Source organism: Nicrophorus vespilloides, unplaced genomic scaffold, assembly GCF_001412225.1.
Source record: "Nicrophorus vespilloides isolate i.1.1-1 unplaced genomic scaffold, Nicve_v1.0, whole genome shotgun sequence".
NCBI lineage: Eukaryota > Metazoa > Arthropoda > Insecta > Coleoptera > Silphidae > Nicrophorus > Nicrophorus vespilloides.
Genome location: NW_017095576.1, coordinates 72,126 through 98,942, shown reverse-complemented (window position 1 = coordinate 98,942; position 26,817 = coordinate 72,126). Strand labels below are relative to the sequence as shown.

Genomic DNA, 26,817 nt, shown 5'->3' with positions numbered 1-26,817 from the left:
TTATTAAAAATTTAATTAATTAATATTGCAATCAGAACAATGCAATTAATTAAAAAATGTATGATTGAAATTATTTCATTAGTTATATTGGAACGTTTTTATTTCTTTTTTTTTATACAATATAGGTTTTGTTCTATTTCTTGAAAATATAAAGCACATTTTATGAAACATTGTATATAAGAAGTGTAATTTATTTGAGCATAATAAGTATGATCCAATTTGCAAATTGTATCCCAAAATTCATCTAGTTTTACCACTTTGATCTTGAACCTGGTTAATTTGATTAATTCAAACTAACGATATTTGTTGTTTTAAAAATCTGAAAGAGCATTTATTTCTAATATTTTCAATGATGCATCAGGACATTTTGACCGGTTACTGTAAGAATGTGTTTACATAAAATGTTGTTAAGTTTAGTATTAATATACACGTCATCTTAAAAAAAAGGTGATATTAAGAGTCTTTCCGCCCATTTCAAAATAATTCTCCTCATTTATTATTATTACATTAGGCAAGTCCAACACATTTATAGAGGTTTGAGACAATTAAAATGAGAGAAGTGTTCCTAACGAGGCTACTTAAACGAGTGTATAGTCATTAGGCATTCATTTGCTTAGAATTATTGTCCTTGCTGAACGAACAAGCTTGAATACATATCTACTATGATGATGTTGATATAACATTGCACCGCCCTTTTGCACCTAATGAATAACTGAGCGCGGCTTAATTAATGGCAGCAATTAAAATTAAAAATGCGGTGCGCAGTTTGAGCCTACACTTCTTGTGAAGAAGAAATAGCCTACGAACAAAAAAAAAAGAAGTACCGCACATACAAAGGCACTTGACGAACGGAAATATCAACTGCGGAAACAACACACAAAAAAAAAGTACGAGAAAAGTCAACTTTTGTCCATGAAAAGATACTCGTGTCGAGTTGAAAGGAAGTGCCAATTCACATGCGAACAACGTTTTAACGCGCATTCATTGATATCCCAATCTACAATTTGTATAGGGTAACTTTCAATGGATTTTTTCTTTGAAAATTTAAAATAAAGATAAAAAATTATATGGAGAGAAATTTGTAAAAAAAAAATAAATTAAGTAAACTAAAATTGCTCTTGCTATTTCTATAGAGAGTAAATGAAAACAAGAAAAAATTATTTACACCTGATTATACCTTTGAACCTAATTGAATGAAATGTTGACTTAATTATGAAAATAATTAGAGTAAATAAATCGATGCAAATTGTTATATTAAGAAAAATATATTTTATGAACTTTTTAATTTCCAATTTAACTAAAAAATTAAATTGTATTATATTTTAAAGAAACAATTATTTGCGCTTAATATTAATAATGATACAAATGAAATATCTTTATCAAAAAGAGAAGGCTTTGAATGACATTTACATGAAAAATTATAAATAATCCGATAAAAATAACACATATTATCGTCGAATCTAACAAATGTGCAATACAAATGCATTCAAGGTAATTTTTAGTACGTACTAGAAATGCAACTGTAATACGTTTCTAAAGTAGATGTGAGAAGGTGTCCGTATCAATAAATTCACACTTAATAAAATAAAACAATGGAGATACATAAAAGTTGGTGATGCATTGTCTTCTTCTCATTCAACCTGCGGCCACTTAAATGTCTCTCCGAACAGAGTTACAAAAAAAAAGCTTGGAGTTTAAAAGAAAAAGAAGCTTTTCCTATATCTCTTTTCAATCCCGGAGGAACAAACGCGCATCGAACGAGCGGAGCAAGCGAACAAAGGCCTCCGAAACAAGGCACGAATGAATGCGATAGCTGGAAAGTTTGTTGAAGAGCAAGCGAGAAAGAGTGTATTTATGAGAGAGAAAGAGAGAGAGAGGGAACAGTAAATCTTATTGGGAGGACGAAAGAAGAAGAAGACCTCGTAATGCATGTAATAACTGCATGAACCGCAGGCAAAATCCAGCCCAAAAAAAAATCCCTTTCCCTCGCTTTTGTTCATCCAAGTCCTACAAATTACCATTCAGTACTCAGCGCAATAAAATCCAATAAAAGGGAAATCACGGCTCCAATACAAACAAAAAAAAAATGGCACGACGAGGGTGATAATGATATGAAATATGCTCGCAGCTGTCCTATTCTGCAGTATTTTATTTGCATTTTTTTCCCCGCATTGAAATATTCGTGAGAAACAACAGCGACAGCTTTTTCAGATTCAATTATAACAGCCACTTGCTTGTTAATATTTCACGTATTCCAGCTGAGAACATCAAATGCACAATAGAGAAATAATTAATTTCAGGAAATATGTTTATAAACTATATGGAAATAATATAATTGCATTTTCACGAAATTTATAAGTTTCTGTTTGTAAATCTATGAGATGCTATATTGTCTATATTATATAGTACATTTGAATTCTTAATATTTTTTGGATGACAAATAGAAACAAATTTAAAACGATTTTTTATGTATAATATTTTTTTTTGTGTACTTTCAATCGTAATTGAAGGATCCCCTTCAGACGATTGAATCGAGGTTACCGACAATTGGGGGTGAATTTACTGCCGGGCGAAATGTAACATTTCCGGCCGCACCGGATGGTCGCCACGCGATAACAGTCTGTAGATTGTACAACGTTTCATGCCATACAAAACCTGTGTTTCGACCGGGGATTGAAATTTTGCTATAATTAGAAAAGGGAATTGCCTCATATTTTCACAATCGATCAACAAAAGTTTGCATGGACAGTGGACGTGATTATCGGAGGCAACTTTAAATTAGTTGAGATTTTTATAGAACAGTAAATCAGTAGAACTAGAATGATCTTATAGACATGTAAGTTACCAGAGAAATATACTCGTGGTATCAAAACCTTGTTCACATTGAGAATGAGCTCCAACCAAAGGAAACAATATGGGAATACAACTTAATAGAAATTAATATAAATAAATTCGTTGATGAGCCAGAAATTCCTAAATTTCTAGACCCAACAAATTTTTAGACAACTTCGTCAGGAGAATCAACATCGGTTGGTGTGAGTTATCAAGATTCATCCCTTGACTTACCAACCAAATTAAATGGTAATTCTTCTTTTCTGAACATTTTATTCAGTCAAACAGTTAAAAGGGTTAAAATTGTTTGCAATCATTATATGGTAACAAGAGGATCAATATATGAATTAGATTGGAAAGTAGCCTGTTTTTAGTATGACATTGAATACCTGCTTTTGATTTAAGGTAATATAAATCTTTGGAATTTCTAGAAATACATTTTCTGAATATTGAAAAAGATTTAAAAAAATACAATTATTTTTCATTGTAGACTAATCAATATCCAATATTGGCTTCCTCACGTTATATTTTTCCTTTGAAAGAAAAAAACAACTGTCGATATCATCGACTAGATTCAAACTGGATTTATTCCGTATAAATCAATCAGGCTGTATGCAGAAAATGAATAGTAAATGAAGCGCATGTTGGCCCTGAATTCAGTTCGTCCCTAATTGTGAATATTCTGTTGCGAAGCACATATAAAGCACGTACATTCACACATAAGCTTGTACAAACAGAAATTGATTTGCAATATACAGAAAAAGGAGGTTCCACGTAATTCAATTGATTTATTTGAAACTCGTCCCTACAATTTCTAATCGAATTCATATGCTAATGAAATTTTTGAATATTCAAAATGAGATTTAGAAAATACAAAGATGGAATCGAATTTAGTACTATTTAAGTAAGTAAATGCATAGGGTCTATATTTACTATTTAATAGTGTATATAAATATTGTATTAAAATGGTTTTTAATGAAAGAAATGTACTTATTTTTCTGGAAATTTCATTACAAATACGATAGAGAAATACTGTCGTGTCCCGGGATGGAATATCTCTGGACATTGTGGAATAATTTGTAGCATTGTCGATGTGAAGTCCTAGTGGGTTTTATGGAAGAGTCAAGATTAAAGTCAGTATACTTAATTGTATTTATTTAACACTTAGATGCTTCAGTGTCGTAATCTAGCTTCCAGTTGCTACAACTATAGGTTGCTGGTCAAGAGTAGAGTAAAACTAGAACTATTACTAGGACTAGGTTCTTCTAGAGCTAACTAGAACTATCTTAAAATAGTTTCAAATGTTTTTGTTTGGTATATGATACAAGGTACATCTATGGTTATACATGAGTAGACATACTGGCTAAGCCTTAGCTCTTTCAACATGCTAACTTGAAATAAGAAAAATGTCATCTTATATGCAAGAAGACGTATTGAATAGAGAACAATATTCTAAGGGTAAATGCTAATTTGCTATGTGGGGGTGCAGATCAAAGGCGCCAGCGGATGTAAGTCAAACGCGCCGCTGTCGGTAAGGTCCAAAGGGTGAGAAATCTTACAATTGTTTGGGGTGGTTAATTGTGGGTGGAATATTTTTTATAGTTAGCTTGCCAACTTGTAACAAACCTCCCTTTTAAGAAGGTTGCATAAATGGGTTTGTAAAAACTAGCAAAGTATGAGAAACCCAAGAGTTTCTCCAAAAGGGTTTTATTGCACTATGCAGATGTTTGCAAGTGCCCATATGCTTGTTTGATGTTCGTGGAAACTTTCCATAAGACTGTACTTCCATAGATATAGAGTACACGTAGTATTTATATATTAATAATTAATAATAAAGTGGTTGGACACAACAATACGTTGCAGTTTGGCGTGAAAGTAAATGCTGAAAGACTTTCGTATTTTGTTCCTTTTGTGCATGGACCTACATCTATTTTAGATCATTTTCTTCTGAAGAAATTGGATAATATTGTTACTCATAAAGATGTTTTAACGTGAAATGAGGTTTTCAGAATGATTCCCAGATGTTTGCAATGAATAAGACGGAAATAAGTTTTCGGATCTGAGTGTTTCTGACAAATAGGAATACCTTCCGTTCAATTTTATCAAATATAAATGGTTTTATTCAGCGGCGGAATTAAACATAGTCTTTATATAGTCCCCATTCTTGTAAAATAAAAATAAACACAACTTTGGTAAAATGGTTTTATTGCCAATAAAGGTATACGAAGTAGCTTCATTATTGCTAGTTTTTTTTTTACAACAAAAACAGAAAATCTATGTGAAGCTCTTAGAACATTATCGAGGTAAATTCATTGGTAATGTATCAAATCGATATTGAAGCAGCTTCCATTATGTAAGCGCTTTTAATAAACATATTATTAACTTGCTAATAAAGTAATTACCCATTGAAAGCGTACTTTGTGGTTTGCTTTCAATAATGATATAATGTGCTTCACGACATTATTAAATTGTAAATATTTCTTGTTTATATTAGCTGAAAAGCGCGGAATGAGCATTCCATAAATTTACCTTTATACATTTTAAAGCTTATACAGTTTATTTAATTTTAACATCAAAAGGACACAAAATGAATGAAAAGAAGACGTCGAATTTTTTATATATTTTTTTTTATAATTAAATTATGTTGACTTCATCAACATATATTTCGGATACTTACACAATATGTAGGCATTTAAATTTACCCGATGTATGTGTATTCTAAAATAATATCTATTAATATAAGTTACATCAACTCGTAGGTGCGAACAGCGCAAACAATGACTATAGAATAACCCGCTATAGAAGTTTCTTTTATGTTTCATAAAATATATATTTTTTACGATCAAGTTATGTCTGATAGAACATGAATGTTCGTTTGAGAGTGAGGAAATGATGTGGTCTGTATATAAACATAGGCAAATAGGATTGAATTTAAGTGCTTGCACAGCGTCAAAGCAACGCGTAATCAATTTAGTATTTGGTCGACAGTACATGCTTTAAGACATAAATAGAAATAACGGGTTTTGTTTATTCATTTAATTAACTCTTATCTATTGCAGAGTGAATTTATTATGTTAATATTTTATATATTTGTAATATAAAAATAAAATAGAACAAATTTAAAAATCTATGGTATAGATGGTATTCAATGTACATCTAGTAAATCATTCGGTGGGCTTTACAAATTTAAAAATAGATTTTTTTAAAAACAGATTCCAAAGTTGTAAATTGGAATCTAAAAATATTTTTTCTATAGATTTTGCAATAAAGACTTGGAATAGAGGTCTAAAAATATTCATTTATCTTTCATTATTAATATATATTTAATTTTGGAGTTGTAATATTCGGCGACTTAGCCGAATGGTTAAATCGCCATACCCACGTGCCAGTGGTCACAGGGTCAAGCCAGGCCCTTTGTGAGCCCTATCGGTGCTTGCAGCAATAGGGCTATCGTTCACAGATGGATAGAGAAATGAATGAGGTTCAGCATATGGACCTTCAGCCAAGTCGATGGACAATGACAGTGTTAAGGATAGCAGCAGATTCACAGTGAAAGGAAATAGTGGAATCGCAGAGCATCAATAAACTACTGAAGTTAACCTACAAGACGACAGCCAACCTACAAATAAAAAAAAAATCATAATGGTAACTATCCACCGGGAAAGATTAAATGTCAATAGAGATCTTAAATTTACTCAATGTTCAAATTGATGAACATATTATAAATAAAATTACACGACATAAAAAAAAATATTTTTCTCGGGAAATTTCTGCCCGGGAAATGACCAAAGATGCCAAAGATTCCATCAACCAAACTAATTCAGTCTACGACATATGTATTTGCTTACAAATTATTCAATAAATAATTACAATGTTTAAGGTGAACAAATGTAAACATCCAATTTAATATATGCAAAACGTTTAAAGAAAAAATTCAATTGGTGCTAAGGGTGCTAATGCAAGAATCAAATTCCGCTATAAATTCTACATGCACCGTAGGATCAATATTTGCATAATAATCTGATTTCCACTTTATGACTAAACAGAAGCGGAAAAAGTGGTATTCATGCAAATTGGATTTCGCATTTAAGTGCTCCACTTGTGCATTTTTTTCCTTGGTTTCAAGCCCATCCTCAAAGTGGCGTATATAAATGTTGCGATTGATTGGGGAGAAAGAGGAATGGTAGATGAAGGGATCAGGAACGGAAGAAATTCGTGCTTTTTCCGGACAATATATGTTTGAAAGAGTTTGTGCACTTTATAATGTCTTTTAGTATGCATGCTTTCGCATTTACAAATTCACGAAATTCCCGTACGTGCATCAAAGTCCTTTAATCCTATCCTTCTCATAAAAAGATAAGTTCGTATAAGATGTATGTATACTTTTGTGCATTTTTTCGCGTGTTTGTTCTTAATTTTTGGAAATCCTCGTAGATGACCGACATCGAGTGAGATTGTATTTAAAGGCGACGCCCCGTCCGCTCTGAAACATCCCCAGCCGCGGGGGTCGGGTATAGCGTCGAAATGTCATTTCCTCAGCCCCCCGAACTGGGTCGAATGTGTGACTCTTCCGTGTGCCTCCTCCTGCTGCTGATCAATAGGCGGCCGGTCGCGCAAAGACCTCGAATTTTACATACACTTTCTCATTCCTTTCACTCAACAAATACCGCTAACTAAATTCTATGTATAGCATGAAATAATCGTTTCTTGAAAAGCCGAAGATACTATGTTACAGTTTACAATTTATACAGCGATATAAATAAAGAAAATCTAAATTTCTAAATTTTAATACAAAAATTGATGAAGAAATGGAACGAAATTTTAGTTTACGATTTTCGTTGGAGATATAATTAATTAGCAAGCTTTTTTACAATAATATGATAAATTTAATTGAGACTTCCAATGAATATCATATCATTCCGTTTTTATATAATGATAGTTTGGAAAAAATCTTTTATTTTGCTTTTCAAATTTGAGCAAAATGTACTAATAATATATATGTTTTTCAATTCATAAAGCTTATTTTCTGATCAATATCCCTTTGAAGCAGTTGATCCTTTTCTTTGTTTGATAATATTATTTTCTAGATTTTGGGATTTTATCCAATAAAATTAATGCCTTGGAGTATACAATTCAATAAATAAAAATATGCTTATAAAGAGCACGTTTCAAGAAAAAAATGTATAACAATATCTATTGTATGCACACATATTACTGCGGACTATTGACCGCAGATTTAATTTATTTTACATTTTTTTTTGTTAAGTTATTGTTTTCATTTGTATGAAATTCAATTGAAAATAAGCGCTTATTCATGTTGTCTACAGCAGATATCTATGTTTTGTATTTGCATCAATCATAATATTTATGTAATAAATCCAAATGAAATATTATAATTTCATATTTATTACATTTTCAAAGCTTTTAAAAAAGATGCAAAAGTTCATCGCAATTAAATGTATATTTTTTTTAGCAGAAAAACAAGAGTACAATTGCGGTTTTGTGATACGGCTAACATTCCAAGTGGAGGCGGCGCGAAAACTTTACGCGTATCTGTGGTAACCAGCGTTTGAAAAGAATCAAAAGCTCATAGTTTTTTTTTTGCTATTTAGTTTTGTTTTTATAGACTTGTTGAAATCACGAAATTTAATTTAAAAATAATGTAATTCCTTGTTATACTTTATATACATATATATAGAAGATTCTAAATAAATGTCTGGGAATTGAGTAATTAATGTTAATCTTTTTTAGGTATTCGAATAGAAAATCGATTATTAGTTCTGACCGGTTGATTAATTATTTACATACCTAGTACAAGATCTAATAATAATCGTATTACGGTTAGAGTTTTTAATTGATTTTTGCTTGCACCTAACAGGAATATTTAATAACATATCTGTAGCTAAAAAAATAATAATAAATACATTGAAAACTGATTAACAATCTGTAATATTGGTAGTAATTGTTTATCAAGACGTCCTGAAATAGCAGACTTTCCTGTTATTAGGGCATTCTCAGGAATCGAGAAATTTAAAAAATAATGTAAAAAAATTAATAAAAATAAAATGCAATATTTGAATGTCCATTTCTTAATTGTATAGCAAAATGTCATCTTACATTCAGTACTTGTTAGTTTTCGGTGGTAATCGCAAGCCTGACAACCGAAATACCGTCAATCAAATTCCCGACGTTCGAAATCCCGACTGTATCGAAATCTCGACGTTCGAAATCCCGACAACCATAATCCTGACTATATTAAAATCCCGACTATATGGAAAATGTCTTCAATAACTTTTTAAGTTATTCCGGAGCGTAGTCATTTTTAAATTGTTATTAATAATAAATAATAACAATTAATAATCTAATTGTATTTGAGATTATTTCANNNNATAATTCAACAAAATCAAATAAATTAATAATAATTTATTGTTATTACTAATAAAATTGTAGCACTAGGTGTCTACGCTCCGAAATAATTTAAAAATGTTATTGTAGAAATTGTCGATATAGTCGGGGTTTTGATACTTTCGGGATTTTGATATAGTCGGGATTATGGTTGTTGAGATTTTGATATACAGTCGGGATTTCGATAGACGATATTCGGTTGTCGGGCTTGCCCGTTAGTTAGTGTGACTTATATAGAACATAACAAATTATTTGTAGGAGATTGAATATTTTGTATTTAAGGCTAGTTTAAGTTCAGACTATTGCATGAGTTATCATTACCACTTTCAAAATTAATAAAGTACATATTTTAGTTGTTTTTAATGTCATTTTCACTTTTGAAATTTTCTTGGGAATTTTCGGTTCAGCAAACCAACCTGCTACGTATACAAATTTAAATAAGCTATACACTATGTAGATGCAGTATAATGAAGATATATAGATATAAACTCGTGTTTAATTACAAGTAAATTAGTTTGCGAGATTAATGTTTTTGTTATTTCGATAAAGTTGCATTTCTTGCCAGATCACATTGTTTTGAAATGATTTCATGAAACAGACATTTTAATTTGAAAACTGATTAAATTCACATAAATCCCTTAACATTCATGATAGAAATATACAAAGATCAGATAAACAGCCGTTAAATTTTTGTCATTTTTATATAAAATATTTTCTTGTATTATTAAGCTAAGATCAAAGTGAAGTAATTGTTTCGATTATCACATTTATTTAATTTCTCAGCTACTTTTGAACTCAAAAAAAAAATTGTATGCTTACAGCTATATACATTTTTTTTATTATATTAATATATTTGATAATGTGTGAATTATCACGTTCATATGGAAGTTTTCCAACTTTTTTTTTGTAAAGTTTCAAGCTCCAGGTCTTGTATGAATTAATTCTGAATGCGTTCTGGTTTGAGGCTTCGAGAGCGGCCGGAATTATGATATGGGTTTGTAGCCTAATGGGAAAACGGAATAACGAAGTTTATGATATTCCGATCACGGAAAGAATATTCCCCCCAGTCCTCTCATTAACACAAGGAGGAAAAATTTATTAACTTAATTGGATCGGCGTCGGCTCTGGAAGAAATTAAAAAGCCTTCCCCCCAAATGCTTTCTCATCTTATTTTTCATTGTTATAATTTCGTTTTACGATTTTTTCCTCAGCGGAAAATTATTATTTTATTATTGTGCGCAGGGTGCGTACTGAGATCGATTTCTCCTTCTGCTTTTTACGAATTCATGAAGCAATGCCTTTAAATTTCTCCGGAGACAATTTAATGAAGCACCCTTGTTGGGTATAGTTCTGTTTTAAATAGTTAATGTATTTACGATCGTATAGTGTTTGCATGAAATCGTAGAGAATTCAACTGATTTTTTTTTTAAATAAATCTAAATTTGTAGCAAAATGTTTAAATTTTATCATAACGTCACATTCGAAGTATTTCAATTGTTTATAACTAGTGTAAAATATTAGAATATGTATTCATTTTTTGTATGTTTCTTCTAGCAAATCTAGTATGGAAACATTTATTTTCTAACATCTTGTATTGTACATCTTGTACATTGCGTTGAACTAATTAATTTGGCGACAAATTTTAGAATCCTTTATTCTACATGTCTCTATTATATACTACTGAATATATGACAAACTCACCTGTAAACTAATTATACGAATTACCTTCAAAACAGGAAATTCACAATAACACCGTACTTATGTTTCTCTAAGAACAACAACAACAACAACAGCAATAGTCATTGAAAAGATAATAATTTAACAATGATATTCAATATTCATAAGCATTTTTCAGAAACCCGCGCAAATCGCACGATAAAGCAATCAATTTTAAATCGAGTTGAAAGCAATTTCCAAGGCGTATTCAATGTCTCAATTATTTATTTCACATCTCATTCGAGCGAGAAAAGAAGTAGAAGATAATTTAATGGGGACAGCGCAACGATTATGAATTTTATTGTGTATATTTAAAGTTTAGTGAAATGTATCAACTATTAATTCGTTAAATTACTATAGCATTTTCAATTTTAAATTGCCATTTCTTGATGATGCCTATTGATGGTGGAGAAATTAAATGATTCTGATTTAGAAATGCAAGGGGCTGAGAGTAGAAGAGATCAAATGGTTGGGGGTATTTCGAGCCGTGAAGTGGGTAACGGCTAGAGCCGTTTAACATAGACCCTGAAGTATAATTAAATTGTCAGACTCGCCTTTAAATTGAAACTCGAAGATATTTCCTCGTTTTCTCTATCTCTTTTTCTATATTACTTCCTTCCTTCGTTAAATCTCACACTGAGATTTATTTATTAAAGCCTCCCTCTATCTTACTCACTTAAACATATCAACACTAATTTCTTGCCTGAGCGCTGAAGTGATTTCTTTCGTTTATTTATTTATCTGTGTGTAATCGTTTTATTTTACTGTTCTCTATCTAACTGTCTTTTATCTTCCACTTTTATACTAACCTATTGTATCTCTCTTTTTTTCCTATCTAGAAACGGGGAGAAAACTTTACTTATCACAAAGGCTAGATCGGCGGAACAGCCAGTCATATGGAGGTAGGCTTGTTATATACTATATGTTTGTGTCTGTTACGTTATTAGTTTGTGTCGTTTTTGTCCACATATCTTGATGTTGCGTACTTTACAACTTTCCTTCCAGGCTCGGGGCTGCGATGTATCCAATAACCGCTCATTAAATTGAATTTTTCATCAAATCTAAGTCCTTAATGATCAATTAATTATAAACGTTTTAAATTGAGATAGAATATATAACATTTCATTTTTTCCTATCTAGAAATGGGGAGAAAGCATTACTTATCACAAAGGCTAGATCGGCGGAACAGTCAACCATATGGAGGTAGGCTTGTCATCTATGCGTTTGTGTCTATTTGTTGTTATTTGGTGTTGTGTTGCGATGAATAATTGAAAAAAAAAAGAATCATCATCAGCAATCATCATTCTACGTTACTAAATCTAATTGTTTCCATCCCTTAAATATATATATATATATTGACTTAATTAAACCGTTAATCAAGTTTTTTTGCTACTTACATGTCGATGTTGTAGTTTTAAGAGCTTATTTCCAAGATGTATGCTATGTTTCGCATGTATACTATTCAATTTATGTACAACACCTAATCATTACATGTTCAGTCATCCAATTTTTAGTATTATCAAAATGGAATTAAAACTTTTAATTAATTCACAAACCACATATTTACGCCACATTTATGCATAATTAAGTAAATTAATGAAACATATTATCATTTTATTCATCAATTATATTCAAAATATTTTCCACTCGAGTGTATAGGGATGTTTACCAGATCTACCTATCAAAATATTTCTTCAAAAGAGATAAACATCTATTCACGGTCTCATTCATTCATCTCGCTGTTGCTACGTAATGCTATTGCATGGGAAAATGTTTCTGTACTACAATCTTCACAAAAAGATCAGTATTTAGTATGTAATTCACTGCTATTCATATCAGTAATAGTAAAATACAAATAATTTAAATCAAACTGAATTTATTATATATTGTGTATTTAAAACATAATTTGTTCCTAGACTAATAATACATAAATTTAGATATTGGCTGAAGGTATAAATCACATAGAATTGATGTAAAAGTTGTAAAACTGAGATTACTATTATTATAGATTTATTGGCAGGTATACCTCTTATAACTAGATAGTTACGTTCTAAGGAAATATCGTGTAATCAATAATATCGTTAAATCAATTTATTATAGAGGTTAACTTCTAGAACATGGCAAGAAATTGTAACTTTGTTAGGAACCATTTTAAATATTTAAGCGTTTTGTTCGTTGTTAATATATATTTTTTAAATTATTTGGAATCCTATACTTTGTAGGTAATTGTTATTATCTATTAATTATTAAAGAGCTATGTTATATGAGTGATACCAGTATCTAGAAATTAATTTAAATTATTTTATTTACTTGTTTGTTTTTTCAAAATTAAAATTATAGTCTTGGCTAAAGTATTTAATTACTATATTGCTGAAAGTCGTCGGTAATTTAGTTCAATGATATAGAACTCTTATGTAAGTTTGGTGTTTGATCCGAATCAGTATGGACCTGCGGTTTTTGGAACTCGTAATATTCGCTGTATTTTACGAACTGGATTCATCGTAGCCCATGTGCTTGGAAGTGGGCTAAGTTAATGAGCGTTTTGAAATGTGCCATCAACTTGGGAAGGGGGGTTGGTTGGGTGACGTTCGTCTGTAGGTTTGAGATCGTTAGGTTTTAGTGTGTGCGTTTCTGGAAAGTTTCCGGAATACGGAAATTTCAGCGAATCCGGATGCGCCCACGCGTCTAGTTCAACAGCTCTCCTCTGCCCAAAACCCCACTTAATACGCGAATTATTCCCGCATCGCGGATGATAAATGCACCGTCATCGTGATCGCACGACCCTCCCTTCTCCCACGCAAAAAGGGCCCCACCGCATTCATTCTATCATCAATGTCAGCCGACGCAAGGATTGCCCCAACAATATATTTGCATTATTTCAAATATAATTTATTATTAACTTCAAAAAAAAAGTAAATAAAAAAATGGAATGAATGATGTGAAGGAAAGAAAATAATCTTCGAGGCTCGTATAATTACATTTTCCCTTTTGCGGCTGTCAGAAAAATGAAGGGTCGCGGGATTGTGAAAAGTTTTTAATCTTATTACAAAACGAAGAACGAGAAAAAGAAGGCGGTGAAAAAGTAGCAGCCAAAAGGGAAGCTTTCTTATCATTTCCCAATCCGAAACACAAACGTACAGGACCAAACCAAACGTAAACATTTAATTATTATTTTTTTATGATTTTTTTTTTAATTAAAATGTGCATATCGAAAGACATTTGTATTTAATCTTTTTTGTATATTTTGTATTTTTAAGCGTGTAAAAGTAAAACTGCTTTAAGAGAACTTTAATAAACCGTCTATGTAATTAATTGTTCATCATTGATTTTATTCGAACATGGTAACTAAATTTAATAAATTATTTTAAATGATAAGTAGTAAAATTTTCTCGTTTTAATCATGAAACATATAATATGGTAAAGTTTAGTGCAATTTTCACGGCTACAAACAGGGCTGTCCCTAGCAAGTGCGGGGCCCAGGGCAAAAAAATTTGGGGTCCCTTAAACAATTTTAGTGAAACCTTTGTTTTGTCACATGTCCTATGACTCGAGTCTAAAAAAAAACATAAAAACGGAGCGCAGCCTAAATGTTTAGTGTAGGCTCACGTTCGTGCCTGCCGGTTCGCATAAGGCTATGGGGCCCTTAAAGCGCGGTCTAAGAACGGTAATAGTATTTGTATAAAAATGTAATGTAATAGTATTCTTAAGTATCAGAAAATTAACTTGTTTTCAGTAGCAGCAATTTTACTTTTGAAAAATCAACTTAGATTAACCAAAAAAACGGAACAATACATTAAAATGATAATTTTATATAAGAGAAATATTAATTTCATTGGGATTATAAATTTATTCCATCACAAAGTTAACGTTTAAGATATCGATGTCTTTTCATTTTCTTTCTTACGGATACTATAACATGCGGATGCACTCACGTAATCTGATAATAAAGAGCGTGTTCTTAATGGTATGTATTGTGTAATATTGATTGTGCCTCGAATGAATACAAGTAACTCCTGATGTATGTGTGCAGGATAGGTTAGGCGTGCAAGCAAAAAGAAGTATTGAGAAGGGCGAATTGAGAAGAGGCGAGATATAGGGGAAAATGGTATGGAGAGAAAAAGAAGAGGAGAGAGAGAGAGAGAATTCCGAGAATTCGGAGAGGGATGAGAGATGATGGGGAAGAAAGAATCGATATTCAGAGCCCCCCAACGGACGGTACGCGCACTGCGCATGCATATATTCATTCTCTTGTATTCGCTAATCATTTTGTTATTTACACGATCTTAGTTTTGTGATAATCTTCTTTAAACTTTTGTAGTTCGGTAGGTTTTGGGGGAAATTCGTCTCGAATAATTGTATTTTGTTTGTTTCGTCATCCATATGCGTTTACGTAATACTTACATCCACATTGCATACTGGATTGATTGCATGATCTCTCATTATTTCTTTTTCTCCGGAATTACCTTTTACCAGCACGTAGAATAGAATTCAATATAAGGACATTACATAATAATTATATAACGCCATTCATAATATCAAACTTATTACGTATTTACAATTAAATCGAATGAATATCTTTGCAAAGATTTCACACTTTTCGTGACTGCTATTATTTATGTAATTGTATAAATGTTAAAATTAATATTACCAATTTAATTGTTTTGAGATTTTCAATATATTCAATATATTCCCGCATATATATTATATAATATTTAAATTGTTTTGTAATTGTAAATGTGGTGTCCTTTCATAACATACATTAATTACTTCTTTAATTTTACTTTTGCAACGAATCATAATTTTGAATATTGAGTAATAGTGTGGATTTTGAGATCTTTTTGTAGATTTAGATATCTTTTGAAATTAATTTAAGTAATATTTCTGTAAATGTGTCTGTTTCTATCAGTGTGTGTTGTTTGCTATATAGAGAGGTAAGGTAAGTAACGTCAAGAGGACTACGTTCTATCAGCTATTTATGAATTCCCGATCAATAGAAGGCTATTGATGGATGTTCTTTGTATTTTCCAATGCGACTTGTCTGATGTACAGTTATTTCCCTTTCTTTCTTCCTTTAATTAATACGAACTATCTACGTTGGAAATCTCTCCACGCGAGTGTGTGGCCTAAGAAGAATCAATGAATTAGCATGTCTACCGTGAAGATCGTTATCAAATGTAGTTCATGACTTACTTCTTCACCGTGATTTATGGGAGAAATTTCCGGCCAAGGTCCTTCCTAATTTACCACAGCGACCAGCAACGTCCAATATTTTCATTCATTCGTCGAAAGTAATAGCGCGTCTTACGTATCTAGAAGTAGTTATGTAAGAGGTATACCCTGTAGGAGAAGGAAGAGGGTATTTAGGTGGCACAGCCGTTCAGGGCATCGATTCTTCGCTTAGGTCACGGGATAAAAATAGTTTTTTTTTTTTACTTGATTTGTCCTCCCCTTGAACTTTCGCAGTCGTCTAGCATGCATTCGGGGGTGGTCTTTTAACCACAAACATGGTTAGTTGAGCGGACGCGTTGAAGTTTCAAAAGAAAGCGGTAGAAAAACTAATATTACTTATAAACCCCCAACGCCCTCTAACCAATATCGAATTAGTTTCTTCACAAAGTCCTTAACCTTTTACGTACATATATATGTATATACATATTCTAGCATGAGTTCAGTTTTAGTTCGGACATTCACGAATAGATGCCACAACAGGTAAATAAATGAAAGGAATGGCGGTTCACCTCATTTCCAAACAAACATAAGTACTCTAAAAAGAACATGTCTTAATTATTGACTCGAAGACAAACAAATTTAATATTTTTAATGAGCCCTGAAAGTTTCTCTTAAATGAAGAACAATTAGTTTATTTGAGTTACTCGTATTGATTTTAATTGTTCAATGGTTATTTATTAGATTATATAAAAATAATATGGTTTATTTTTATACCAAAAATAAATTACATAAGTGAATTATGCGTTAGTCTGTATCTATTGCTATAAATATAATTCCTGTGTCTGGGCTTCGATAAGTACCATTTGGTAGCAGAAATAGGGCTATAATAATTTAAAAACTATATATAAATTGATAAACTAATAATGAAAAAAATATGTAACTTTAAAGTATAATTTGAGTGATTCCTTGTCTTGTTTAAGTTATTTTGCGCTTGTAGTCCAGGGTCGGGGAAAGGGGTTAAAATTCACACATACACCCACCAGTTCACACTTGGATCTGGGGGGGTTGAAGGTGTTGCCAACAAAAGAAGTGTGTCGCGCCGAGAGTGGCTCGATCAATACAACAACCTTACCGACTTCTAACTCTTCCTCTCCGCTTTCGAGAGTAAAAACCCTAACCAAAAGGATGCAGCCTACATTTGGAAATTCAGGTTGCGGTCTTTATTTCTTCAGGCTTCATTAGCGCGCGCCATCCCTCGCCGGAAGTGAAAGTGGTGGCGCAGGAGGAACACGAGCGCCTCAATAGCCGGATTTCCTCAGTTTTCGCAGCTAAAACCGCTTTACATCCCGGCAAAACTTCCAAATGCGCTAAATTACTTAGTTGCCAATTCAAATCGCTTTCACATTGATTTTATGTTATTAACTTTGGAGAAAATAAAACGAGCGAACCAAATTCACGTTTCGTGACTCGATCTTCGAAATATAAAAACAAGTTCATTAACTACCGTAATTAATTTGAACTTTACCTAATGCAATCTCACAAAAATTTTATCCCACATATGTTTAAACTGAATTTATTGCTATTAAAACGTATCAAATGTATTTGTTAATTTTCATTGTAATATAAATAACACGAAAAGCGGCGAACTTCATTTATATCTATGTAGAGAACCATAATATTTGATGAGCAAACTCTATAAAATATAAATTGTTAAGCTATATCTTGTAGAATTTAATCATCTTAAATTAAAATATTTTCCAATGTAGTAATATATATATTATTGATTCCTTGAATTTGTCATTATAGAATGTCCTGAGTAATTATGATAATAAGTGTTACCAAAGTAAATCAGTAGTTAAATATAGTAAAATTGTATTGATGTTAAACTTATATACGGATTAGATTGTTTTGAACAGTTCTAGGAAATAGTGGTGATAATTGTATTGTGGATAACAATCCATTTGAATAGTAGAATATGACTGACTACTGTAAGGCAATTAAAAGATATTTGCATATTGAATTGAAACTTGTCCTAAGTTAATTTGTCCTTGAACTTGAAACTAATTGATTTATATGAAATATGATATGTGCATGATGTGGGTATTGTAATTGAGTTTTATTCGGACACAATTTCTGGTTGAGGAGGCGGAGGCGGGTGGTTTAAATCGTCGTGTTGGGGCTTTTGTAATTAAGGAGGCTGTAGGAGGCAATCCGTCAAGCCCAAGAACGGTGAGCAGGAGGCAGAAGATGCCGTAGCTGCCTGCTCCTTTCCTCCCTCAGTCATAGAGAGCTATTTGTTTGGGCCTAATGTGCTGTTTAAATGTTAATTCTTGCCTGAAATGCAGATGTGTAAACGCGGATCCGGCCATTGTTTCCGACATATCCAATCCCCAATTCCCTCCCTCTCTTCTCATATTCCCACAACTCTCTTTCTCTCTCTCTCTTTCTCTCTCGCTCTCTACATACACTTGACATACAACATACATCCACTATCGATCGAAATGCAAACCGGAAAATTTTAATTTGAAACGGTGATTGCATGAACGTTTGTTGGATGGTGTGAAAAAGAGGGACCAGACGAGACGAGAAAAATTGAATAACTAGATTAGAGCGACCGCTGCGTTTCTCGTAAATTAATTACGTAATTTGCGTGGAAATTTCTTGTTGTCTGTCGCTACCGGACACGAGTACCGGCAATAACTGTAATTGCTTCGAAATTGGTAAATTGGTTAACAATCTGGCATTGGAATCTCGTCGCGATTTAATTGCAAATATAATTAGATTAATGTTGAGCTTCCCAATTTCAATAATCCTCATACCTGCGTACGTTCTAGCAGTCAGAATCTGCGTAGCATTCGTCAACAAAATCAATTCCTTGCTATAATGTATTCAATAGAAAAGTTTCCCTTTGCCATTCAAATTGCTAAAGTTTCAACGGTCAGGACGACAAACATACCAACAAAAAAAAAACACACTGCAGAAAAAGAAACAGAAAATAAAACAGATCTTACAATATCTTAGTTGAAATTTATATTCATAAATGCACAAAACTTTCAATAACTATTAAGTTTATTTAATCGAATATGAAAATAAATCATGTACATGAAATACCCGTTCAATTGGTAAAATTGAAAAAAAAATCCGTTTTCTCCTGAAATGGTTCGTAGAAATGTTTGTTTATCTGCACGGCTGAGATCGCAACGCTTTCCTACATTTCGTCTTTCCAGAAGAAAGCAATCGGTAAATATGTTTGTTTGTTCATTTATCTTTTCGCTAGGATTATTTTCTTGCAACAGATTGTTTTGTCTCTGCGGGAAAAAAAAAGGAATTTCCTCGAGAGCAACTACCAAGAAAAAGTGCTCGCTCGCAAACACACAAATGGTAGACTTAATGTTGCAGCATGGCACAAAGACAAAACACGTTCTTACACCGGGGGAGGGTGGACAAACTCAATCCGTAAGAACGAAAACAATTTATAATTATATTTTGAAACAGTCATCGAACAAACAAAGTATCAGATTAAATTCAGTAAAGACTGAACAAAACAATAAGAAAACACGCATTTCTCTCTCAGACTTCAAGTTTATTATCAACAGTGTTTATATGCAATAATTATATTTTTATTAATTATTAATTAATCATCATCGTCGGGTTTTAGATTTTATAATTAAAAAATCAGAAATCATAAATATATTTTTTCAGAATGAAACAAATATGTAAATAAGGGTGTATATTATATTTTTATTCAAAGCTAGTATTTTTTTTAATCCCTTGTGCAGCACAGGCATAGAACATGCATGGAACGAGTTCGATTTGTTCGATTTGCACATTAAAGGAAAGTAATTTGAATTTCTATGGTGTGGTTCGGCGGAAAGTTTAATTTGTTCACGACGAAAACTAAAGCAATTCCGAACCTAAAGACAATTCTTGTTTCGATCTACACTAGCTGTGACCCTATGGTAATTGCTTTTTTGGTACTGTGAAACGTATTTCGAAGCGAATAAATCATCAAATAGAACATGAATTTGATTTCCTAAGAAGTTTGAATTTTGTCTCTTATGCTTTTCGAGTATCTATAATTAAAAATTAAATAATTTGCATCCTATCGGCTTGTGGGTCAAGCGTATCCAGATAGATTTTCCTTGAAGTGTTGTTGTCCAAATCCGAAGTTCTTTTTCAAATGTTTCAGTTGTAAATGTAATTCAATATAAAAAAATCCTGTTGTACGGAAAATACAAATTGTAATTGACAAGTAATTAGTATCGAACGAAGCTTTAAAAATGAGAACTAATATCTATTTCAGAACGTTGTCAAAAGTATAAGTGATGATTGATCAATCAACGTACATGACCTAGCCGATGGTTGTGATCAATACTGAGTGATCAAACACGGCCCTATTCATTTTATGAAACATTAACAATAATGGTGAGGTTAGAGACTTTGGAACAATTACCGTCTTTGCGATGTCAATGATCGATGTATAATTAATGGTCACTTCTAATTAGCCAATAAACACGTTCTAGTTTAAAATATTAAAGCGCAATATTTCATGTGGAAACATAAATATGATATGCGATGCATCCGATGTGTGGGTTACTTATTATATCGATTTTACTTTGAAAGCTAAATGCACTTTGGTTATATTTTATGATCAGAAAACCATCTGGTTCATTTATCCCTCAACCATAGTTGATAACAGATTGAATTATGCCAATAACCACTTTATTTACTGTTATTTATATTGTATAATAATAACTAAATATACTCCTTTATTTTTTTTTTATAACTATTCGTTCAATTAATACTCAGCATTTACTTCACATTTAGACGACTGCTCAAATTCAATATTTTATACTTTTTTAAAATCTGTGGTGGATTCGCCGGGAAATTAGAAACTAAATTATTATTAATCTATCACAACTTTAGAATTTTCATTAAATTTGAAATTATAGCATATTTAAACAAAAGATGTATCTTTATGTATAAATTATGTTCAAAATCATAAGAATAATTTCATTATTTATGAAGTAATGTATAATATAATTAACGAAAGCTTACAGTGATAATTCTGTGGTTAAAGTTTATGTAAGTTATTGTTTTTGCTGTAAATAAACGCAAGCTACCGTTGCTTATTGTTTTTATTTCGTGTTTCGTTGTTGTTTCTGCGGGATTTTGGATTTCGAGCAGCGCTTGCGTCGGTGATTGTGGAAAGAGTTGCGCTGCGGGGAAGGCAGAACGAAGGTATAGAAAGTGGCGGAGGCGGCGACAGCGGTGGCGGCGTCAAGTCGCAAGGTTAGAGAGTTAGTGTAGCCTGGTGAGCTGCTGAACGGGGGCGGCTCATTTAGACAGACAGTGTGGCGCGGTACAGTCTAGCCCGCCTGGTGGCGGCCAGACACGCCATCTGGCGTCTCCGTCGTACCGGATCGCAACCATCCAATGAAAATCAAAACAACATCAACAACAACAACCACAACTACAACACCGACACTGACTCGTACGTACCACGAGTCTACGAACAACTATCTATCACTTTTAAAAAACTATCACAATTAAACATTTATTTTGTTTCCAGAGCACTTGCACATCTACCCTCATCTAGCCATCACACTAAAAATCACACTTATAATAAATAACATATACAGTTTTCTTAAACACTCGAAATTATACATATTTTTGTTGAATGAAGAAACTAATTCAATGAGTAAAATATAATAAATACATAATTTCCAATATATTAATTTAATATTATTTAAATAAAAAAATAAACTATTGAATGTTTCTTAAGAATATATTATTTCAAACCGTTAATTTTTTGCTATGTTATTATTTTGTTCGTTTTGTCCCAAATTATTGTATAAATTTCTATAAAGACGTTTAGATTATAGATATAAAATAATAGATTATTAATATAGAAACAGCTAAACGCAATAGTAAAAATTCCTTCATTTGAGAGTGATTATTACAAATATATTTGTTAATGAATTAATATATTTGTGAATTTGTTATTTTTTTTGTGGATCTTCGAAAATTAACAAAAAAAAAAACGCCTAAGAGTTGTAATACGAGATCAGCGATCTTAATGATACAGTTACGTTCGCTGGTAACAAACGAATGTTCTTGTTTTATTATCTGCAGCAGAATTCGATGAATGGTCTCCTTCTTTTGTAATTTGTACGATTAACGATTTTTCTTTTGTGCCTATGGTCGTATTATTAATGAAGAAAAACGTTTCCGTTTTATCAATTTATGTTGTTGCTAATATCAATTATGTTGATAATATCGTTTACGATCCATTTTCTCGCCAAATAGCTTAATCTATGTAATTATTAAGTATTTAGTATTCATAAAAACTAATGTTCTGCATAAAATTTTAATGGAATATGCATGTGTTTTGTGGAACATATAATAGAAAATGAAAAATTTATTATTTTTTGTTGACAAATAATTGATAGAATCGTGTCATTAAAACACTTTATTTTGATTTAGGAGTTATTTATTGGATTTAACCAATATTTGAAGCTTTGTAGAAGTTTTATCGTAATATTTTTCTCGATGGAAGTACGGGAAACAGTATCAGGAACCAATAATGGTGTAATCGTAGAAGAGAGGGATTTGGAGTCCGAGTTGGCAATGAGGTCGTGTCGAAGATCTCACAAAGAATTGTGTACCTACGAGTGTGAGAGCTTTCGGGAGATAAACGATTTTAATGTTAAATGAGGCGAACGATGCCGGATGTTCATGCGGGCTTGTGGGCCCTTATTGCTCCAAAAATAGGTGTTTTCGCGCCAATTTGTAAAAGATTTCAGAACCACCCCCGCGCGCCTTCTCTATCCCATATATACATACACCCCATTAAATCCGCAAATTTTCCGGTTGCACGAGCTCAAGAACAGATTTTGCATCTCTCCGGATTACTCTTTCTATTTATTCCGTTCTTTTTTCCTTTTAATGCTTTTACCTCTATTGGTATTACGTGAATTTAGAGCAGCAGCAATTGAACTCGAGAGAGGAAGGGAGCTTTGAATATTTCATGCCCGTTGTATGATCGATATTAGTTGCGTGCAATTCGTTATTATTCCATTTATGGGCAAATGTTGTACCCAAAATAACATTAAATACGGCAAGGCTAATACTAATGATAACAAGCTAAAAAAGGGGATTTAGTTAGTATTACACGCTACTTTGCAGACAACAAATGAAAGGAAAGTCTACATTGGAAACAAGATAATAACGTGATTATTTTATTTGAGAATCAGGGTAGAACACGTTTATTTACTTATACATAAAAATACTAAATTTAATATCAACTTAAGTAATATTATTCTAAAACAATAAATTAAAGACATTGCACGTTATAAGTTTTATGTAATTAATGCTGTAATTAGTACACAGCATTCAGTAAAATGTTTCAATTTCATTTCCTTTTATAACTTACTTTGATGTTTGTAATCATTTCTTGAATTTTATCAATGAAATTAAAAAGATAGGGTTAATGATTAATTAATATTCATAATAAATTAATTATTTTTAATGCACTCACACTTACATATTAAGTTGGCATACTTCCTTTGATCAGAAACTCTTGTTAATCGTCATTAATAGTAAGCTTTGAATTTATAGAGCGTCTTGCATTAGTTCCAAGCAATTAGTATAGATTTTTATTTATTTTGTGAACAGCGAAAGCCATTAATACCCATTTCCACCACATTCGTCTCCTTCAGAATATCTCATTCCTGCTGGTAAACCCTTTCCCTTACATTGCAGCTTGCTTATAGCGATGAGGCTTTTCGGGATTTATATTAAAATCTTACGTCCATAGAATACGTAATATAAAAATCAATCTTTGTCCGCCTATACGCTTTTCATCATTAGAGAAGGAGCACCGACACCTCTCTTCCTTGACACACTCTTCTCTTTCTGTCTATCTATATATACACATATAAATTATACTTCAAGGAGCGTGTGTTGTGTGTTGAATTCAACATTTTCGTATAATATTTAATCGATTTGCGCTCCACCATTAAAAATAGATTTGTATTCGCACTTCATTTACTCTCGAAGCCGTCACTCTGATATGTTTATATAACAAATATAAGTAACAAATAAACAATGACTGATTTGTACCATTTGAATCCTTGTATTAATACCGACGTTTTCCAATTTTAATTTTAGTATTTTCTTAAAATTGGTACAATCTATAATAAGATAACAAAATGTATTAATTAATTAAATCTCTATGTGAATAATTTAAAGTGTTTGGAGAAATATAGTGTTTCTCTTTAAAAATAATGAAAAGCAGACGTAAATTAAGAATCCTCTTGCCTCGGAAAATAATAAGTAAATTCGAGATGATGCCGCACCCTAATTGCCCAGCCCACTCGACACAAAGGGTTTTCCTTTTGCATTTCTTAACACTCTACAGATAAGAACTTTTCTCGCCGTGCTGTTTCTTTTATTCCGCTACCACTTAACATAATTTCCACGCAAACACGAGATATAATCCACAGTTCTGCATGAACATCATTCGTCTGTGCAGTTCAGCCAATAAGAAACTGAATCTCTGGGAAATGGTTGTTGAATATTAGGAAGTTTCGAGTCTCCTGAATGTAAATTATGAGAGGGAATCGGATCTGATACAAGTCTATTTAGTTGCAGTGGAGCGAAATCGAAAACCCATGTCGCCAGTTTCATTAAATGCACTGTCTCGCAGTCATCTCGTCTTTGCTTGTTATTTATGCTTTGAGGAGATGTCTTTATTAGTTCAAGCCCTGCAGGGACTTAACTATACTTCTCCTGTTCGAACGCAATCGCATTGTATTATTTACCTTGCATATTTTCAGTATTGTACGACTTTGGTCTGTTTAAAGACTACACAAAATAGAAGAGAGACCAGAGTCGTATAATGTTTGAATAACGGCTGCAAAATTCCGGTATTTGAATAGGAATGCCTATCAAAGAGGCGGATTGTTGAATAATCTCGCAGCAACATCATTCATACGGGACAGACCGGAAGTTCCGATACTCCCTGCTACGGGCATGGACGAAAAGCGACCGTCACGGCAAATTTTAATAAAAATTCATCCATGCATTGGTCGGATTACAAAAGGTTTAACATTATAATGGAAAGCGTACAAATCAGATCATGCTCTCAATAGTCTGAAAATATATTTCATTTATTCATCCATCTTGTAAAATAAATACTTATTGCATCCGTAAACCTATGTTTATGTATATTACAGATATACATCACTAAATTTTTAATTAATATAATTTGAAGATACGACTTAATAGTTCATCTACCTAGCAATTATTATTAATTGGTAGTCGAAAAACAAACTCAAACTAAGTGATTTATTGTGATTTCAGTCTCTTGATTTCAATTAAAATCATTAGATTTCGAAATACAAACTGTGATTATGTTATTTGAGCATCGTAATAATCCTCTACACAATCCTCATAATGATCTCCTTTACATCAAAACCAAAATAGTCCCTCTCCTCGACCGATACCTTTTCCTCTCCTTGAAATTTAAATCCAACATAGCCTCCCTCTCTAAATTCTGTGTCAAATATCCTTCCCAAATTTAAATATCCCACATTATTCCTATTCCAATACCTAATGTTCCTCGATTGATACACACTTGTTCCTACTCCGCTCATTGTTCTGTTTTTCATTTGTATATTGTTGTTATAATACTTTTATTATTCCATATTTAAATTTATGTTCCCGGGCGGAAAAACCTCGGTCGTTAGCCCTTTGGCGAGCCTATTAATATATATATATATATATTTTATGTTAGAATGTACTTTTGTTATTATTTTATTTTATTATAATAAATTATTATTATTTAAAATATGGCTAAATGTTAATAATATATAAGATTATTACTATTTTTTATATTTCAAACTTCATAAAATTCCGAATACATATACGCACACTAAATTTTTTGTCTTGATACAATGAAGTCTCTTTATATTTAGTTCCTCGATCAGTAATGTTTTAAACAATCCGAGATATTGGCTGAAGCGATTAGATTATACAGTGGTACAGTTTAATCCGTTGCAAAATTTCCGGATTTTTACTCGTATAGTGAAATAATCGTATATTGAAACATATTCAAAAATACACATAATATGTGTACACAAGTTTGAAAAATGATGTAGCAGGCGCGCAATCCGAGACTTCTCTTCTCATCGTCACTCGTTATTCGAAACGTCGTTCGTTAAGCGAGTCATTTTTCTTACAATTAATTTTGATCGTTAAGCGAAATTCTCGTTATGCAAGGTAAAGCGAGGTTCCACTGCATATATATTGTATAGAAAAAAAAACATGTTATTTTATACGTAATTTGATCCAATCCTTTATTGAGTAATATCGCACATTGCAAACTTGTTTGTATAGTTTTCAGGTATTACGTATTTCTTTTTTCATATAATTAATTAAAACTTCGTATTTCTGCCACTGAATGTATATACACTCTGCATATATATATACACACACACACCATTTGGGGTCTTTTGAAAAGCCGCTAGCGTACATATTTCAAGGCTCCCCATGGACGAATTTACAAGCAAACAAACGAATTATAAAAAAAAGTGTATATAAAACCCAGTATTTCGTAGACCTGAGGGAGGACATACCGTGGACGGAACGAACGTAGCGCTACGGCATGCATAAAAAAAAAATGATGTAGCT

At 32.0% G+C, this 26,817-nt stretch overlaps 1 protein-coding gene across 11 annotated transcripts in view; it reads left to right on the top strand.

Moving 5' to 3' along the window:
- The window catches only part of LOC108557323 (potassium/sodium hyperpolarization-activated cyclic nucleotide-gated channel 4), a 95,513-nt gene that overhangs the window by 1,457 nt on the left and 67,239 nt on the right, over positions 1–26,817 (top strand). For 8 of the 11 annotated variants that reach the window (XM_017913822.1, XM_017913807.1, XM_017913798.1 and 5 more), the window contains exons 2-3: positions 11,793–11,855; positions 12,094–12,156. The exons of 1 other annotated variant lie outside the window; for it this stretch is intronic. In XM_017913822.1, coding sequence (XP_017769311.1) covers positions 11,793–11,855; positions 12,094–12,156 — 126 coding nt within the window. Of the gene's footprint in view, positions 1–11,792; positions 11,856–12,093; positions 12,157–21,483; positions 21,617–26,817 lie in introns of those variants that run through there. 2 more of the 11 variants (XM_017913814.1, XM_017913875.1) reach the window with 2 other exon arrangements.